The 19,757-nt window shown below is 48.3% G+C and overlaps 1 protein-coding gene across 3 annotated transcripts in view; it reads left to right on the forward strand.

Moving 5' to 3' along the window:
* The window catches only part of CECR2 (CECR2 histone acetyl-lysine reader), a 47,506-nt gene that overhangs the window by 18,207 nt on the left and 9,542 nt on the right, over nt 1-19,757 (forward strand). The window contains exons 2-10 of one of the 3 annotated variants that reach the window (XM_076341586.1): nt 4,646-4,829; nt 5,584-5,723; nt 6,236-6,340; nt 6,956-7,005; nt 9,283-9,452; nt 10,182-10,259; nt 15,086-15,242; nt 19,192-19,321; nt 19,627-19,664. In XM_076341586.1, the coding sequence (XP_076197701.1) occupies nt 5,668-5,723; nt 6,236-6,340; nt 6,956-7,005; nt 9,283-9,452; nt 10,182-10,259; nt 15,086-15,242; nt 19,192-19,321; nt 19,627-19,664 (784 nt within the window). In that variant the 5' untranslated portion in view covers nt 4,646-4,829; nt 5,584-5,667. Of the gene's footprint in view, nt 1-4,645; nt 4,830-5,583; nt 5,724-6,235; nt 6,341-6,955; nt 7,006-9,282; nt 9,453-10,181; nt 10,260-15,085; nt 15,243-19,191; nt 19,322-19,626; nt 19,665-19,757 lie in introns of those variants that run through there. The other 2 variants (XM_076341578.1, XM_076341572.1) reach the window with 2 other exon arrangements.

Genomic DNA, 19,757 nt, shown 5'->3' on the forward strand with positions numbered 1-19,757 from the left:
CAGCTCCCCTCTCCTGGAGCACAGCGAAACCTCCCTCTTCGGGAGGCAGCCGGGCGGCAGATGGCCGGGCTGCGGCCCTGAGCTCTCGGGGGGGTGTATCATTTCTCTGACTGTTCTGGACGCTGATACCCATGTTGGGGAGGAGCCCCTCCTTCGACTTGCTCCCGTCTTCTTTATGCCCTGATTCTTTTGCAGCTGCTACTAAAGATCACAGGCAACTTGAGCTGCAACCTCACTGGTACTCTTGTGGATTGTCTGCTGTTATTCCTCCCCTTCGACACTGAGGTGCTAGGTTGCGTCCTTCCCTGTGCCCCAGATTTCCCTTTGCATATGTAGAGGTCTGCCATGTATGATTAAAACTTTCAACCACAGGTGAGATTCAGCTTTGACCTCCTTTCTAATCATTGCAAAAAAAGGTAGGGACCTCTGACAACGACCCTGTGGTTTCAGAGCACAGCCAGGGACGAGACTAAGAATTGCATTGGGCTCACGAGAAATCACCTGCCTCCATTTGGGATGTATGACATAGATATGCAGGTACTATTCCACCTCTTCCCCACTACAGCTATCCAAATTGCTTTGCACATCGAGTGGCAACTGCAAAGTAAGGGATGTTGTGGCAAGCGCGGGAAACTTTGTCTGAGTTTTCTGAAATATTAATGGTGCTAGTGAAGTTGGGATGGGGAGAAAGACAGTCGGTGGAAGGGTGAGGTTTTACAGTTACAGAGTACTCTAAGGTAACTTTTCTGACCTCTTGTAGGTGATTTCTGTAATAGTTTTCCTTGGTTAATGAGCTACATGGAAGATGCTTTCGCTGTATGGCAGGGGGAGGTAGAAGTGGTTGAGATACGGTGACAAGCATTGGGGCCCATGGTCTCACACTTTTTAAAAAGTTGTTTCTAGGAGCCCCAATTTACTTTCAGGGGAGAGTCGATTTTTCTTTGGATATGTGCCCTGAAACAGAATGTGTCCATGTACCGGTCCGTTCTCCTTGGGAATACTCCGATTTGTAGAGAAAAGGACATTGCTGACTTAACATCGCCTCTGTTGGTCAAGTGTTGTTACAAGTCTCAGTGATGCTGAGAACCTCAAGAGAAGAGCTACGCCTGTCTCCTTATCTCAGTGATCTCCTTCCTGCCTTCTTCCTACCTACAAAAGGGTTTTTGGAGGTTCTCAGCTGCAGCAGAGACTCTGTAGGACTTGCCACACCTGCAGGTGTATCACTGTCCTATTTGTGAGCTTGAAAAAAGGCTATTTGACAGGCTGCATCCAGGTCATTCCACTCCTGGACCCTGTCTGTCTGATTCTTGGTTTTGAATTTTATGGATAATGCTAAACAATTAGTCCCGAGCATTTCTGCTTTGCCACGGGGAAGAACCCCAAGGACAGAGTTCTCACAGATTGCTGTGCTCCCTGCAGTTTTCTTCTCCAAACCAGGCGGGCTGTTTCAGAAACCTTTTTCAAAGGGAAATTTAATAGAGACAGGCTAAGTGAGACTAACCATAGGTGTGGCAGACGGGTTGAAGGCGAGCACCCCACATTTGTCTGGAGAAAAGAGGCCAGCCCCCATGAAGAGGGAAATTATAAATTGGGTAAGATTGAGAGTGATTGGGAATGCCTTGAGACATCTGGTTCCCATCTCTGGTTCTCATTTCTATCCTTATTCAAAGCGACAAATGCACAGTAGCTGTCTTTGAAAATTGATGGGGGTAGGAACTCGAAGTACTCTTGAGAACAGAGCTTGTAATGTATCAGACACTGGGTGGATGGCGGAAATTTCTAGTGTTAGCCACTTATGTGAAAGTCAAACTCAAACCAAATTGGTTAAGTCAACAGAGCCAGTCCCCAGGGGGAATGAGAGTTACATAGGCAAAGATTTCAGATGATCTTCTGGAATTGAGGGGCTTCCTGGATCAGTTTTCTTTGAGAGCAGCCAAAATGGTAGAGCAAGATAAGTGAACACATGCAAGCGGTAAAAGTATCTGTCTGATCCATGCCTTTCCCCTTTTTTTTGGTAGAAAAAAATTTACCCAGAAAAATAGGAGCAGATAAAGTCCTGCTACTTTTGTTGCTTCTTCCTGGCATCCCATGTCACCGACTAGTTTTTCAGGATCCTAGGGAAACTGTTTTTTCAGTCAATTTTACTGGAAATAGCCAGAGCCTCTGTATCAGATCTCATGAAATAATCTTCTGCCTTGAGCTCTGACGGAGTAGAACAACTGAACTCAGGGGGCTGAAACTCGGATGCTCTCTGAGAGCTTACAGTCATTCCTCTTCTACGACAGACTAAGCATCCAAATACAGGTGTTGCTTTCCTGCTTTCAGGAAAAGATATTCTCGTCACTGTTTCTGTTCTTGAAAGCTAGAGTCAGATCTGTCTTTCTTTTTTTTTTTGTTTTAATCCGATGGCTTCAGTAAATATCTAATATTTAAGCTGTGTGTGATCAAATAGCACTCTTAAAGATAAAAAGGTCTATAAAGATAATCTAGTATCACGCTTTTTACCAAGTTGAAGTCCTTGGTGGAAGTTGGATTGGGTCTTGAGGCTTATGAGGAAGGCACTGTGGGAATGCACAGCTACTTCAGGTAGGTGTACTGTGCACTGAATATTTCATTTAAAAAAAGGATAGTTGCTGTAGTTTTTACCCTAAAATTAGTACTTGAGACAACACAGAAATAATTTCATGGAACAGTCCTCCTTTATTGTGTTGACTGAACTTGGTGAGTGCAGGGGACTGTTTCAAGTTGCATTTGTTTGATTGCTGATATTAGTGGGGCAAAACAATGACACTTGGAAATACCGATGCTTTGCTTGTGTCATGCAGAAAAGAGCAAACTCCAGGCTGCAGAAGGCACTAGATCCAGGTACATTAAAGCACCTGTTGTTAAATAGAACCAGAGAGCTGGTAAAACTCATCCGGTGAGAGGAGTTATCTCTGGGAGGTCAGCTTGCACTTGACGTCAGAAAGAAGCAGGCTGGTGGGGAGTGACCTGCAGGGTGATAGCATCAACTTCTCTCCACTCAAGGAGGAAGGGGAACGCTGCCAGGTGGACATGGCTTGAGGAATCATGTGGCATCTGTTCCTTCGTTCTTGCAGTCGCCATCCAGTCATGGTCCTTGCAAAGAAGTCCAGTCTTTACCAAATGTGTGAAGCCCCCTGTCTAATAGCTAACTTCTTGTTGACTTTTAATAATCTTATTCCAGTTGGATCGCGTTCCTCTATCTCTTTGTTCAAAAATAATAGCTTTTGTAGTAGTTAGCAATTTCTCAGGCAAATGCAATTCTGTAGCGTTGGCACGGTTCCATAATCATATAGAGTAATCCATTTGTGCCAAAAACCTATCAAGTTGAGCTGCCTTTTTGAGAGCTGGTGGGAATGTGTACCCAGTGGTGTTCTTGCTGGCATATGGACTTCCCGTGTGTGCAAGAATGGCTGGGTCACGGGGGGGTCCGCCTTTGCTGTGCTCAGGGTACACAACTCGAGCAGGCTGAGAGAGCCTGGCAAGTCTCAGGACTCAAAGTGATATGGACAGATCTTAAAGTTTTATATTTAGGGACACGCGGCCTCACCAGCCCTTTTTCATTCCCTCCCCTGAAATTTTCAGCAGTCAGAATAAGGACTTAAGTCTCCTTAAAATATAGAAAGGAGTTCTTTTAGCCTTAAGCTCCATCAGCAGTCTAATGTGTGTCAGATGGGGACATTTACCCTCAATGCCAGATGTGTGTTTCCTTGGGTTATATGGTGAACTGCTGGCAACGAAAGGGGGACTTAATGTGGCCCAGCTAGCAAATGAGAAAGATCATTTTAGTAGCAGTGTTTATGAAGAGCTCGAGTGTTCAGCTTGATCATCTGGGAGACTAGAGAGGAGGGAGTCCTCTGGGCTGAACCCTGTTTGGGAGATACGCTCATGTTGGGAATGAGCCTTGTTGTGTGGCAAGTTCCAAGCTGCGTGCGTTAACCGGGCTGTGCAGATGTCCCGCCAGAGCCACTGGTGGAGGAACAGGCAGAAAGTGGCAGCACCTCTTGGGGATGGAGGGAGAGGAGAATGGGGGCCACAACAGGAGTATGGGAAGCATACAGCAGCAAAGCGAGGAGGAGACGATCAGTTATGGGAAGTTTCAAGCCACTGAACCAGGGCATGGAAAGCTACTTAAGAGGCAGAGAGGGGAGCAGGGCTTGGCAATGGCAGATGTGAGGAGCAAATGGAAAGCTGAAGAAGAGGGTCTCCACATGAAATGGGGAGAGGCGGAAGGGGATCAGACTCATCAGCTTCATTGCATCCTATTTTAGTAAAGGGTTGATGTTGGTGCTAGCACAAGGCACTGCCCATTGGGATAGAAAGGGGATGAGGCTGAGTTAGCATCATATTTAGCTTGTTCTTCCAGCTTGGAAAGAAATAACAGTAATGCAGACTCCTGTAAGCTGTATGTGTATAATGTGAAATCCCATGGTGTTGCAATGAGATTGCTGTGTTTTGGGAACCCGAGTCACAAAGCTGCACCTAACCACGGCTGTCGTGGGGCACGGTTTTCCTTCAAGTGTTAGCTGTCTCTGTGTTGTGTTTGTTCGAGTTCCTTGGTTGCGCCGGGTGTTTCTGGCTTGGTGAACTACAGTGAGTGTGTGGGACTTGTTTCCTTGGTTAGATCCCAGACGTTTCACAGCTACCTGGAGGACATCATCAACTATCGCTGGGAGCTGGAGGAAGGGAAACCCAACCCCCTGCGGGAGTCCACCTTCCAGGAGCTGCCCCTGCGCACCCGGGTCGAGATCCTGCACCGCCTCTGTGACTACCGCCTTGATGCAGATGACGTCTTCGACCTCCTCAAGGTGCTTTGGGCAGCAGGGAAGGGGGAAACGGTGCGGCCACAGGAGCTGGGCCGGATCAGTGAATCTTCCTGGGAAGAGAAGGGTTGATGCCATTAAGTGTATTTTAAGGCCAGGTAGTCGGTGGCGGTGCAAGGGGTCGGCAGTTCCCCATCCCCTCCCCTGCCTTGCAGAGGACCCAAGGCAAGCACGCAAGATGGCTCTTGGGGCCCTTGTCCTGCGCAGATGTATTCATAACGCAGGAGTCACTAAGTAAATTGGCTTCATTGGCTACTCTTCCTGCAAAGAGTGAATTTGGAGATGCTCCAACTGTAATGGCAGGCCTGTGAGAGCCGAGACTGCCTTGCTGAGGGATGGTGTGAGATGAAAGGATGGGGCTGAAGTGTACTGGGGGAGCTGGGGGAAGGGTGGTGGCAAGGAGGGGGGAGGGAGCTTCTCAGGGCTGTCCGTGACTGTCACCAGCACTAATTAGACCTTCCCTGTCAGGAGCACCAGAGATGAAATGTTAAAACGAGAGAGGCCATTCAAATTAGAGATGCCAATCTAAATCCCTCCCTGGACAGAGAAGGAAGGTCGCCTTCCCCTGGAGTAACATTTTCCCAGCTCAGCCCGGAGGAGCAGCTGTACTGCTGCTGTGGCATGGTGGGAGGGGAGGAGGGAGGGAGGTGTTTGCGGAGGGGTGTCATCATGTTTTGTGTGACAATGTGGCCGCTTTTCAACTTGTCACCGTCTGGCGGGGGGCTCCCGGTGGGTGCAGGGCTTGGACGCCGACAGCCTCCGCGTGGAGCCGCTGGGCGAGGACAGCAGCGGTGCCCTGTACTGGTACTTCTACGGCACGCGGATGTACAAGGAGGACCCGGTGCAGGGTAAAACCAACGGAGAGCTGGCTCCAGACAGGTAACAGCCCCCCCACATCCCTCCCCCCCCCCCTCGTGTCTGGGTGCAGGGGGCAGCGCAGCCAGCCCGGCTGGAAGGGACTCCGCCTGACTGCTGTTGTGTTGGGGCGGGGGGAGAGTACAGTGGCGCGGGGGGGTCTGGGAGAGGGCTGGGGCGGTGTGGGGCGAGACTGGAGTTGCCAAGCAGACTGCGAGCTGCCCCGTGTCACGCATTGTGTCGGAGCCAGCCTGCAGCCTTTGTGGCACCAGGAGAGCCTGCTGTGGGAGCGATGCTGCCTGCCCCACCGCATTCCTCCCCGTCTGCCCCGCACCGTGCCGGCGGCTCCCAGATCAGGCTCCCAGCGAGTGGGAATCCCTCCTCTCCTCCCCTCCCCGTCCCATTGCTGCTCTGATTTAATCCCTCCTTTGGTTGGGTTCCTAGCAGCTGTTCCGATTTCCCTGCCCTTCTCCCATCCTGCCAGCCGCAGTTCCCTTGCTCAGCAGATATTTCATGGTGGTTTTGCCATTTTGCAGGGGATGCGGGGGGCAGACAAATACCCCAAATGTTCCTGGGAAAACGGGCAAGAGACGAGGGCGACCACCAAAGCGGAAAAAACTACTGGAAGAAAATTTGCTGAGGTATGGAAAGGTTGTTCCTGCAATAGACGTAAAATGCATATGTTCCCAGAGGGAAGTGTAATGTACTTCTGGGGTTCCCCCAATAAGTATGTATATACCATGCAGCCATAATTTTAATGCATCTCTGAAGTGAAGCAAGCTCAGACTTGGTAGGTGCTTTGATCACTCTCCAAAGAAAATTCTGGCTAAGCTGGAAGCCAAGTTTGGTGAAACAGTGGGTATCACTCTTCCAACCGCCTCACTTCAGATGCAGTTCCCCCATGCAGTGCTACGGGATACGCTCCTGATAAAGAACGCTTTCACTGCGTAGCGCTTGAAGCCAGAATCCTAGCGACTGGAGTCAGTATAGATTTTGGGATGCTTCCCGTAAGAATTGAAATACTGTCCTTGCCAAACTCCAGCCTGCACCCTTCACTTCTTAAAATTTTATGAAGCTATGATAAATATATATGTGAATATATATATCAAACGTGTTCTGCACACTGTTTTTTTCACGGTTTTGCTGTGCACTGAATAATCACTATGTCCCCCATTATTCTCCTCAGAAGCGCGTGCATTTCAGTGATGTGAAGTAATATATTTATTGTATCACTCCTTCTCTTTCTTTTTTGGTAGGGAGAAGGCAGAAGAGAACTTGCTAATCCGCGAGACTCAGATAAGAAATGGTAAAGAGATTTTGCGGGGTGAGGGTTGATACGATCAGCTAAGACGGCTCTTAAATTATCAAAGCCCAGAGAGATGCCTTTCTCAGGAAAGGGAGAGTCTTTCTGCCGGTGGTTGGGGCCGAGTTTGGAAGGAGGGGTTGGCATTACAGGCTGCCTTGCAGCTGGGAGCCTGGGCACCTGCGGGCTTCCTATCTTACTGTGGATTAGTTTGGGATGAAGAAATGTAACGTATTGGGTTACACTAGGTCTTGGGGGCCCACCTCCTCACTGAAGTTGATGGAAATGGGCTGTGAATGGCCCTTGCTCCTCCAGGGATGAGCCTGTTTGGAGCAGGTGCATTTTTTCGGACTGGGAAGAGAGTGGGGTCAGTGATGCCAAGAAAGGGAAGGAAGAACCTTTTTGATTCTCCTCACCTCTCCTTCCCGGTGGCCGTTGGGCGGCTGAGCTCAATAAATGATGTCTTGGGGATACCCATCTAAGGGTTAATGAGGCAAGCAGAAAAAGCCAGGGGCTCAGCCTGCCCATGTTCCCCCACAATAAAAGGCAAGGGTGGCATTGTCTTTGCCTTGCCTCCTTCTCTTCGCCCTTTGTCTTCAAATTTCCTGGCGGCTGCTCCAGAGCTGGGCGGCAGAGCTGGGTGAGATGCTGGGGGTTTTATCAGATCATTGTCTTCCAGCAAATTGTGTCACTTCAGCTGCGGGGTAATCTGGTGGCACAAAGCAGTGCCTCAGTCCTGATTGCTTTTGAAACAAGTCGCCCATTTCAAAACGAGTCCTGGCAAGGGAAGGGGAAACGAGAGGGCAGGCTCTGGGGGCAGCGTGCAGGTAAGCTCCCCACTGCAGGTGGGCAGGGGACAGATTCCCATAGCCAGGGCGATAGAAACCAGCACATGGTTGGTCCTTCACCATCACAGTTACCAGTCCCCAGTACATTAACCTGAGCTGAAGCCAAGGGCGGGTTAAGCTGCACGCTGGCCTGTGACCTGGAGCTAGCACACGCTTGCTCTGTGCTGCTACCGCGGCACAGAGGTTTCCGACAGAGGGCAGGTGGCTGGAGGGAGGCTGCAGCTCTCCAGTCTTCTGGGGCAACCTGATAGCTCGTGTGCCGGAGCCGCTGGCAGCTCAAATCCACAAAGGGTCCAGGGTCGGGTTAGAGAGAAAGGGGCTCTGTTTTTTGCTTCTTTATATTTTTCATAGTTAATTTGCTTGAAAATGCGGTGAGAAGCTGCATGACATCTGCCACTGGGGGTGGTGACCATTGCTTTCTTTCCAGTAGCCTGTGGTTAGCTCTAGAAAAGTCTAGAGGGATCTGAGAACCCCTTAGCCTGAAGGGGTTTGAACCAACATCTTCCCCCTCCCCAAAAATGGGCCACAACGTTTTTCGCTTAGAGAGCATCCCAGGGCAAAAGCATGCAAGTTGCAACCCATGAGGCTTCTCTGCTCTGTGTAAACATTTGTGGAGCAGGAACCACATTCCCCCTTTCCAGGTGGGTGTTCCAACCACCACGCGAGCGAGTCCTTCCTTTGCAATTAATATTCAAATGTTTCTCACAAGGCAGAACAGCTCAGGGTGTCTTGGTAGTTGGGACATGCTTCAGAGCAGTGGGAGATCTGCTTCAGATCCCACTCTGGATCGAGCAGGGATGGGATGTGAACTTTTGGAACTTCCCCCTCATCTGGCAGCCCGATGAAGCCTGTCCTTCACTTCCTCTTCTGTTCTTTCAAGTGCCTGCAAACAAAATGTTTCATTTGGGGAGAATGGGAGGTTTTATTCACCGCAGCAAAGGTTTGCAATGCTAAAAAAAAAAAAAAAAAAAAATTGGCTTATTTCAAGTAATATTAATTGTCAATGTTTTTATTCTGCTGCCAGACTAAATCAGACATTTGCATTACCCTATGTCCTGCTCTGGCTGACAGCCTCCATTACAAGCAACAAATTAAATCCTTTTCTCTGGTCCATCATAACTGGAATGGAGGCTTGCTACAGGGATGTCACACTACCCATGTGTTGCAAGGTGCCACCATTACTTCTTCAACTGTGTACTTCCTCTGTGTCTTGGCATCACTTTCGGTGTCGGTAGGGGGGAGGTAGCAGTGCTTCTGGTGGATCAAGAGAGCTTTGGGTCTATAGCAAAGAGCATGTTTCCCATAACAGTGGCCATCAGCTGTATCTTTTGCTCTTCCCGAGCCCAGAGGAGAGGAGAAGAGAAGAGAAGGGATAAAGAAAAGTTGTTAGTCATAACTGCTGTGGAGATAACATCCTTTCATGTTGTTGAAGGGTCCCAAGGGCCTGGCCGTGGGACATGGTGGCTGCTGTGTCAGACGGAAGAGGAGTGGAGGCAGGTCACAGAGAGCTTCAGAGAGAGGACTTCCCTTAGAGAGCGGCAGCTCTACAAACTCTTGAGTGAAGACTTCCTGCCGGAGATCTGCAACATGATTGCACAGAAGGTGAGGAGACATGACATCCTGTTTACCTCTCTATGACCGCTTCCAAGAGCATGGACGTTTGCTGATTGAAGGAGAGCTAAATCCAAGCAGACCTCACCCCGTCCCGCTCCCCCCACTCCAGCCTGCAAGTGTCGTGGATGCAGGGGCTGTTTAGCTTGTGTATGGGGAGAAAGGCTCTCCCCATGGAGTGGCAGGGCTAGAGTCGATACTTAAGGATCTGGTTCGTGATTGCACAGCAGCATGGGTAGGATGGCTGAAGGGGTTACTGTCTTCAGCCATGTTCTGTGTCCCTTTTCTGCTAGCAGGGAATCTGTCTGCTTTTGAACTGCTGCGATTTACAGCCTAGCTTTTCTATGCAAACTGCCCGTGATTCCACTTTTACTGCCGTTTCTCAGCTGGCTCTGCTGAAGGGGCAGTGGCTGCTTTAGCTGTCCTAGCTAAATCTGTCAGAGCCCCGAAACTCCGAAGGGTATTGTCTGTCAACTGAATGTTTTCAGGTGGGACAGATTTGGAACAGGATCCTTCGGCTAGATGGCTTTGTAAAACGGGCTCTGCAGTCAGCGTGATGTTCTTGGATTGAGTTCAGTTTGCTTGTTTGCTACCCTTGTAAAGCTAATAGGGATTTCATGGTCACTTCTAGCCCCCAGAGTTTCTCCTGCCAGTATCACCCATGTGCCCTAATTTCCTCCACTCTCTTTTTCCTTCCCTTAATTCTCAACCCTGTTTCAGGAGAAGCGTCTGCAGCGGACAGAGTTTTCTCCCAGGTGGATGTCTGACCATCAGCCCATCAAACCAATCAAGCAGGAGGTGAGGGGGGGTGCGAGGGGGAGGACGACGGAGGGAGGCAAGAGCAGATGCCTCCTGGGGGAAAAAATAAACCGCAGCATCGCTATTCAGTGGGAAGGAGTCATTTGAAAGTGCTTGTGCTGAAAGAGAGATGGGTGGTAATGCCCGTCAAAGGCAGGCTGACACTCGGGGTTTCTATGGCGAGCAGGGAGGTGCTGCCCTCTGGATCGCAGAGGTAACCGGCCTTGCCGCAGACTCCCAGTGCAGCTGCATATGGAAATCTGCACTCAGTCTGGGGAATTCCACTTCAATGAAAGTGCTGGCACATTCGAGGCAGTTCAAAGAAAAGTTGAAGAAGGATGAGAGGGCTAGAAGAACCGGCTTACAAAGGGAAATGACAGAAATTCAGCCAAGGGGAAAACGTGAGGCTGCAAACACATGAGGGTGTAGATAGTGTGGAGGGAGAGAAGAATGACTGATGCGGTACGGAGCTGAGCTAGGAGGGGGTCAGCTGGAAATGGAAGTCACAATTTAGGCTGCTTAAAGAAATGCTTATCAAACTGCAGCCTTGTCAGCTGAAACGGCTCGTTCCGTGCCTCTTCACCCTCATCTCCTCTCCACCCCATCAGTGTAACAGCGCTGCCGCTTGCGGGTCTGTGCAGTGAACCAGACCCAGGAAAATGACTGGAGTTAAATATAACCTTTTTCTTTGGTCGGGGTTATTTTTAACGTAGATCAGCTTTCCGATCCAGTTCACCACGCAGCCCCCAACAGTCACGCTGGCACAGCCAGAGGCATGGTATGGTGGAGATGGGGGGTCTTTGAACTGGCAACTGCTACCCAAAGCAATCGGTCAGGCAACACGGGATTAGCTTTGGAGGAAAAAATTGGCTTGATTCTATCAGGCTGTGGCATAATCTCTCGTTGTAGATGTAATGAAAATGTAGTTACCTGGTGTTTTGTCAGACCCTGGGAAATTAAACTGCAGGGAATATTCCACGTGAGCCAGGGTCAGGGGTTCCCACAAAACAAAGGGGAAAGTACAGTTCCCCACAATAAATATAATTACTTAGAATAGATAAATAAAAGGCAGGAAGAACCTCTCATCAAGCCGCAGATAAAAGCCTGCCGAGAGGAAAATAAGACCCCAGCGATGGTCAGTTTGGGGCCAGAATTGCTCTCTGCAATGCCCACCATGCAGGAAGTGCAGGGACACGTGTTTGTTCACAGGCAGCAGAAATCCCAGAGGAGGATGAGAGTGGGAAACACATGGAGCCTGAATGATGCTAATCAGTACCGCAGGTGCTCCAGGTCTGCGGTGGCAGAGGGCTGTTAATTGCTGCCTGTGGGCCAGTGAAACGTTTCCAGTGAGCGGGGGGCCCTCCCCAGCACCCGCTGCACTGAGGCATGGGGAGCCAGCCAGCGCGAGGGTGGCGACGCTCCTGCGGGCTCCCCAGCAGGACGTGACAGTCATCCCTGCCGTGGGGGAGCCAGGGAAGGTGCCAGCATGTCTGATGGCTTGTTTGCTGAGCAAGGGGTGGGCAGCAGGCGAGTCTGGGGGAGAAAACCTCAGCCCGATGCAGGGGTGACCCCTTCCTCCCAGCTCCGCAAGCTGGATGCCGCTTCAGTCTGAGATATAACTGCTCCGTAGGCTCCTAATCCTGCAGGGGATTTCTCAACAGGTGGTTCAGATTAGCTCCTCATTAAAGAGCCGCCTGAGCAGCACCCTCATTAGGGCAGTGCTGCGGAAACCGGAGCAGGGAAGGTTTGGAGGGCGAGGGGCCGGGGCGTGTGGCTGGAGGGGGCCGGGGCGCCCATGCCTCCTGGCCTTCTGCCCCTGAAGCCTGATACCCGCTGTCTGGAGAGCAAAGCAAAAGGCAGAAGTTTGGCCCTTTCGGGGTCCCAGGGGGGAAAGGCAGCAATGTTGTGTCCTGGAGTGCTCTCTGGCGGAGGGAAGGAGGCGGTGATGCCGCGGTCGCAGATGAGAGGGGTGGTTTTTTTCTTCCAAGTGGGGAGGAAACTGGAGAAACGTCCTTTTGCCATGTCTTCTTTCAGGGAGGAAGCTTAACTTGTGTTGGGTTCTTGCTTTTATCGTTCCCATAGGTGTCTGCTTCCATCACATCTAGTAGGAGTTTACTTGTTTGTGTTTGCTTATTTTTTTAACCCTGAGTTGAGCACCCTCATCACCAATGGGCTTAAGTGGGACACCAGGCAGTAGGTCCCTCTGAAAATCTGGCTATTTCTGTGTCTGAAGTGTCTCGAAGAGCCTGTGCCAGCATTGCTGCTGCCCCGCCAGCGCTGCAGGGAGCAAGTGCCGTTGTCACGGACATGTGCTGCAGCCCTTGGTGCTCCCTACACTGCTCTTGTGGTTTCTGCTTTTCCCTTTTCTTCTATTTCTAGATCTGCTAGGATGACATCCTCTCCTTTGCTTCAGATTGTCCCGTTGCTTTGTCGATGCTGTATTTGTGGTGGGTTGATGTGGAACATGCTATAGATTCTGTGTCGCGCCATTACAGTATAGGGTGCTGAATGCACCCTGCAGGCTTGGAGAGGTCCTGGTGTGAGCACTGCACTGCGGCTTGGATGTTGTGTGCACATTTCTGTAGGACATGAATGGTGGAAACTGTATGAATCCAGGGAAAGGGAAGGTCTGACCTGTGTGCCAACAATTGAAAAAACTAGTGTGGCACACCAGGCAGGCTTAGATCTACTGGCTGGAGAATCTAGAGGCTGATGGTCACATCCCCAATAAAATATCTTGGCGTACCAACTTCTGATGGCTGGTTCCTGCTCACCTCTTTCTCTTCCTAATTGCTGCAGAACCTGATGGGTTTTGGTTCCTATTGCAATTTAAAGATTGATCAAGAAAGTTAAAAAGTTAGGGGAAAACTAGTTGATGATGATCAGGGTCAGGCCTGAAAGATGTTTGCAGTGCATGAGATGGTAGAGTGGTTGAGAAAGGGATATGAAAAGACTCAAAAGTGGAAATGAAGAACCCGGTTCTGTAGGTTCTTGACCTCTTGTACTTGGCATAGCAGTTTCAGTCCTGGGCATCCTGGTGTTTGGATATTGATCAGTTGGAGGAAAGGTCTGAGAGAGACAACTGGAATGATTAGGGAGCTGGAAGGATTGCTTTATAAGGAAACATTTAACCTAATTACAGAAACATGGGAGTTTTGTGTAAGTGTCTGAGGAAGCCCATAAAGGCTGGAACGCGGCTGAAGAAGGTAATTTATGCTTGTCCAGAAGAGCGTAACTAGGAATAATTGAATGGAATGAGGGGATGAGAAATTAACTTTAGACTGAATGCGAGGAGAAGCTGGCTAACCTAAAGGCGTGTGGACTCACAGAATGGTTTCCTTAGGAAGGCGGTAGAAGAGTGAAGTACTAATATTTGGCAAAGATCTGAAAAGGAAAAGAAGATGGGCAGAGTTCCCTTGTGGTGAGATTGTGCTGTGGGTTTCACCTAAAAAGATCAGCACAGAATAGGTGTTTTTGCTGTCCAGCTTGTCCCTAGATGCAGGATATGGTCCTAATGTCATCAAGAGTCCCATCACTCTCTCGGACACTTCTCCATGGCTGTTGATGGTTGAAGCATGATTCTCTTAATACATTGTTGCTGCCGGAGACAGGGAGATAACACACAATGCTCATCCACGGAGAGTTGCAGGGGGAGATTGTAGGGCAGTACTGTGTAGGGGAAAGGGAGGCGGAAAGAATGTAATTTCTAGGCGTTCATCAGAACACCCCGAGGTTCCACTTCTAGGCAATGAAACAAGGACAAAATAGTAATCATGGTGCCAGATTTTTTTCTGGGGACTAATAATGGGCCTGGAAAAGTTGATGATCTGAGCAGCAGCCAAGGGACCCCAGCTGATTGCTAATCCTCAGGAAATGCCTTCTGCCTAAGTAGTGGTTGCTGGCTATTCCCTGAAAATGAAGGTGGAGAAAACTGTATGCACATTGTTCTTTTCCGGTTGATATTCCCTGCTGATAAGGCACACATATCTTGGTCTTGCAGAAGTCAAAGAGGTGGGAGTGGCTGGTAGATGACCAATTCATTTGTCTTATAATTAAATTAAGCTAATAAAGGTAATTCCACACTGCTATATACATACCTCGCACTTTATTGGAGAAATAGGAGCTGGTCTGGGAAGCCTGCAGTCTAAGTAGGATCAAACACAACCTTGCAGCCTGCTGGCAGTGGGGAGGTGAGGAAGTGGGGCAATAAAGGGCCAGGCGTCCTTGAATGAGAAAACTGGTTTGGGGACCCAGCAGGAAAACTGTCCAAACAAACAAGCAAGAGCTAGTTCAGGAGAGATTAGCACACAGAAATATGGCAGGCCTTATTTTGAACAGGAAAGGAAAACACTCCAAACGATACCTTGATGCAAGGCTGTACCAGTCTCTTTTCCTATCCTAATTATCTGTGTTTTATAGCAGAGCCAGGTTGGGCAGAGTAGTCCTTTCTGCTCATGCTTGCAACTCAGGGCTCTGCTAGCTGGAAGGGGTGGAGGTGTTGTGTGGGGGTGTCAACAGCCCGAATCCTTTGCCCAGAAGGGAAATACACACGGTGCGTCCCTGGCAGAGTGGCAGCTTGTCTAACCCATCACTTCTCCTTCCTTTGTCCCTGTATCAGTAGGATTTCATTGCTTGACAAATAACTTTCCTTTACGTGTTGCTTTTCATCTGAGAATTCATTGTACAAATCCTTTTTTTTCCCTTCATTTTTTTCCCCCAGCCATTCATTGTAGGTATGCTTTAATACTTGCTCAAAGTAAACCTGCCTCTGCTCAGACTTCAGTAAGCCAATGCATTACAGTTTTTGGTGCACCATTTTGTCACAGGTAAACCCAAACGTGCTGAGTTCGATGGAGAAGCAGAGGCGCAGAGAGGAAGAGGAGGAGCGCCAAATCCTTATAGCAGTGCAGAAGAGGGAGCAGGAACAGCTGCTAAAGGAAGAGAGGAAGAGAGAGATGGAGGAGAAGGTCAAAGCAGTGGAAGGTACGTGCAGCCAGTGTGAAGCAGGGGTGGAAGTTTTCAAAGCCAAGACTAAGATCTTGAATTAAGATCCGCCATTTGCATTCCTCCCCTGCTAGACCTGCTAACGGGAATATCTTTTCTTGCACTTACCTTGGATAAATTGGTCTATCTCCCTCGCTGTCGGTGGCTGTTCTCTAGTGCACCCTTCAACTGTGTCATCTTCCTTAAATCATGCTTATTTTCACCCTTGCTCCAGCTGTACTTTTTTTTCCTGCTATTCATGTTGTTCCATTCAGTTCTCTTCTGTCTCCCCACTTGCCTCCTCATGGATTTCCCTGTGTGCAGGATTAGCTGGCTTTGCTCTTGCTGAATAGCATTTGGTCCTTTTGGCCCAATGCATGATGAAAGAAGGATTCCCTTTGAGGAGAAAGGGAAGGGGACAACAGGGGAGTAGCAAGAGTAGCATTTTTATATTGCTACTGGCCTTATCAGTTGGAGAACTCAAGATGAGGGCACCAGGCTAAATAGTGCACCAGAGGTGGCAACTTCAGGTGTTGGTCTTGGTTTTTCATGGTTTTGAATTAAATGCTGATTTAAGCTGTTCTGCAAGAAACAGCCGTGTTGTGTTTAATATATCCGATCGAGGCACAAACAGCAGGCATTCAGCCAGTACATGTAGGCACTGGTGTCTCAGAGCAGGCTCACTTCTGACCACCTTCTTTCTGTCAGCCTCCCTTACGGGGATTCCTTTATCTGCTGCTTTTGCCACAGTGGCTGGCTGGGCTGTTGCAGTTCCAGGGAAAGGCTGAACATCTTCAGAAAACTGTGGTGGTAATGTGTGGCGGTATCAGTATTGTGAATCCTTAAGTGGATAAAGAATCAGAAAAGGAAAAAAGATTAAGTTCATGCAAACCTTGTAAACTTTCCAAGATGAAACAGTCTGCTACCAGATGTTTGGTAGCAGACCAGATGTTATCTAAGAATAGTTTCTTTTACCTGCTTACCTTTCTAACCTTTAGAAAATCCAATTACTTGCTTGGCCTTCATATATTCCTGGTTGCCAGTCCTAGCTAATCTGGTGCTTTAAACTGAGAATCATCCAGTTTCCATATCTGCCACAGATATCTGTTTCACCTTGGCAAATTGCATATTCTCTGTGCTTTAATTCTCCATCTGTATAGACAAAATTAATCTTGAAGTTCTAGAAGAGCTGCAGAGATAAATGTACCTGTGAAAAAGTCTTGTTTTGGTATGAGCCATGTCCTTTTCTGGGTAAGTGCAATCACTACATCATCTGATGCAAAGGCACCAGAGCTACTCAAAGAAACTGGCATGGGATTGGGCAGTAAACTGTTTCAAGCCAATTTAGCATACATTCATGCTTTTCTTGGCAGAGATGCTTTTATTTTGGTTTGTGCCATTTTTTTCAGTTTAGTTTAAACTTGTCCCTAGTTAGTTTAGGCTAAGTCAGGAGAAGCCTCCTTTTAAGCTGGTGCAAAAGTTGTTTGGAAAGGTTATTTAAATGGCTGACTTGTTTGGTTAAATCACTGCAGTATTTTTCATTCGTAGAAACGGCAGCTATCCAGGTAAAACTTTGGCTTCTTAAACATCTTTCCTTGTTGCCAAGCACACCCTCCATTAGCATTTACTTTCATGACAGTTCTTATGATGGACAGAAAGTGATTTGAAAATGAAGTCATTTGTTTTTCTTGGTTCAGACTTGTTAAAACTGGACATCCGTTGACAGAGATTTTAGGGTAACAAAGATTTTCATGTATTTTGCAGTCTGTTTGGGATTTAACATTAATTTTGTAAGGTCTTCTGTAGAGGGGTGATGTGAAACACAGGGTGAAATATCTGCTCTCTGATGAACTTCATCAGCACTTCACTTGCTTCTTGGTTTTGGACTGTATGCCTGTTTTTAGATCACATTCCAGTTTCCAGTCTGGGATTTCACTTCCCCACACTCCAACACACGCCCCAGGTAGCGAGCCTCCTGCTGGGCCCATCTGTACTTTCCTGAATTTATGAGTTAAAGCAGCTTTCTAGATTTCTACCACAACAGCAGGTTGGAGTTTCCCAGTTCTCTTCCCAGATGCTGCTCCAACATTCTCTCTCGCACATATGACTTTCTAGCTGTTTGAGGTACTTTTTAGGGCACTGGTTAGATTTTGAAAGCTGCTGGGTAGGACTCAACCCAGACCAACAGCATGACAACGAGCTCTGCCAGTGATCTTTAACATGCTATATTAATCAGTTGCTATATTAATCACTTGCTGTAGTAAAGGGACCTGCCATTGATCCTGACTGAGCTCCAGTCTGGTACCAGCGTAGCGCTCCCTGATTCCTGACAGTTTACTAGGTCAGATCCTTGAGGGATTTTTAAAACCTACATCACCTTACCTCTTGACTGCTGTTGCCATGAGATTTTCCTTTTGCTGCCCAAATCATCGCCTCATGTTTTTCTCAGCTTTCTCACTCAGGCATCCATTACAATGTCATCTAAGTAATGCTAATTTTACAAAAGAAGCATGAAGTACTGAACTGTGCTTAGACAGACTCAGATAATCTCTGTTAACTGCCATTTGATGTTGGACTTCTCATCATTAAATGTTATAATAGATGCTGTTAGATTCTGTAGGACATCTTAGATGCAAGTCCTGTCCTCCCAACTTCAGTGCTACCCAGAGTCTTCTAACGGGAAATCTGGACTTTCTTTTACCAGTCTTGGACATATCTGGCCATGGATCTTCCTGGAAATACCCACCTTGTAGCTATTCCTAGTTTTCTTGGGCCCTCAACCTCCATTTTTGAATGACAGAGTAAGACGGTAAATTAATACTCTTCCACCAGAGCTGGTGCTTCTTGAGTCTTTGGCATTTTCCAAAGATGGAGCCTCTGCTAGAGAGTATTAGCCAAGTCTCCCCCATCTTTCTTTCACTCTAGGTGTTCCCCGATGTGGCCTGTTTTCTGGGGTCTTACTCCTATGACATCTCTCTTTGAACATTACTTTCACAGAATTCTGCTCCTACAGAAAGTTGGTACAACCGCAGGTGTTTAGCAAGTCAAATGAATTCAGATTTCCTATAAGAAAAAGGAAATGAGGTTCATAAGAGCCCATAAACTTTCTATTATGAAGCAATCTGTTAGCCAGCTGTCTGGTTGCAAACCACAGGTTATATTACCAGCGTTGCTTCTTCCTGCCTTTCACCTCTTAAACCAAAGCTGTCCCAGTAGCCCTCCTGTATGGCAGCTTGCTCGCTCTGGCTGCTGCCCGTGAAGGCTTACCTGAGCAATCTTACCAAAGCTAGCCATGGTGGTGGAAGATATTAATGACCCCAGTTACTCACTGCCACCCAGCTGGTAGAACTTCACCCTTCCCTCGGCACTGCTTTTCATCCACTTCAGTGCAAAACCAGCTGCTTTGGGCTCACCTGGCTGAGGTGAAGCATCTGAAGGATGGTAACTTAACAAGCCAGCTCTTTCCATAGTGCTGATCTATGCCTAGGTCTGTGCATTGAACTTCTCCTTTTGTACCACACCGTGGTCAGGAATTTGTCTGGAAGCTGCCTAGGGGAGCATCTGTACCACAGTAATGCTTCAAAATCAACGATTGTAAAGTCAGGGGAAACCATGTTGATGGTGCGCTGTATTCTCACCTCCTCTGCTCCTGTGCTGTTGCTGCTTTTGCTGAAAGAACAAGAATGTTTCACTGGAGTTCTTGAGAGCTGCAGGAGCTGCCTTCGTTTTCCCTGCAAGATGTTGTCGTCAACGATTGACTCACCATCCCTGGAAGTATTTAAAAGGCGTGTAGATGAGGCGCTTAGGGACATGGTTTAGTGGGCATGGTGGTGTTGGGTTGACGGTTGGACTCGATGATCTTGGAGGTCTTTTCCAACCTTAATGATTCTGTGATTCTATGACAAGGAGTGCTGAATTGTTTTTCACCTCTCCCCTTTCCCCACTGCAGAACGGGCTAGGAGGAGGAAGCTTCGTGAAGAGCGGGCCTGGCTGCTGGCACAGGGGAAGGAGCTCCCCCCTGAGCTTTCCCACTTGGATCCAAGTTCCCCTACCAGGGAAGAACGAAGGACCAAGGATCTGTGAGTATGCAGCTGGGCATGCAGCATGCGAGTGCATTGAAGACTACTTCAAGTAGTCTACTACAAGTATGGGAAGGAGAGGAGTGTGATCATTCACAGGAATGAGGAGGGAGAATTGAGGTTGGAGAACAGCGAGGAGTAAGCTGAGAAACATCTGGATTTGGTCCATGCTAGAGGAGTGTTTGTGATGAAGCCTATTTGTCAGCATTATGGCAGTGTGCGTGGGGTGGAAGGGAAGATGAAGTACAAGAGCATGTCTTATATGTCCTCAGTCTGCATATTCACTGTTGTGCTTCCCATTACAGCTTTGAACTGGACGATGAGTTCACAGCCATGTACAAAGGTTAGTCCTGCCCCAGCTTTCCCCTTTGCATGACTTGCTCAAAGTGAAATACTCTCCTGGGCGTGTGTGTGTAACCATTCACCTTTCTTTTGC

Source organism: Aptenodytes patagonicus, chromosome 1 (genome assembly GCF_965638725.1).
Source record: "Aptenodytes patagonicus chromosome 1, bAptPat1.pri.cur, whole genome shotgun sequence".
Classification (NCBI taxonomy): domain Eukaryota; kingdom Metazoa; phylum Chordata; class Aves; order Sphenisciformes; family Spheniscidae; genus Aptenodytes; species Aptenodytes patagonicus.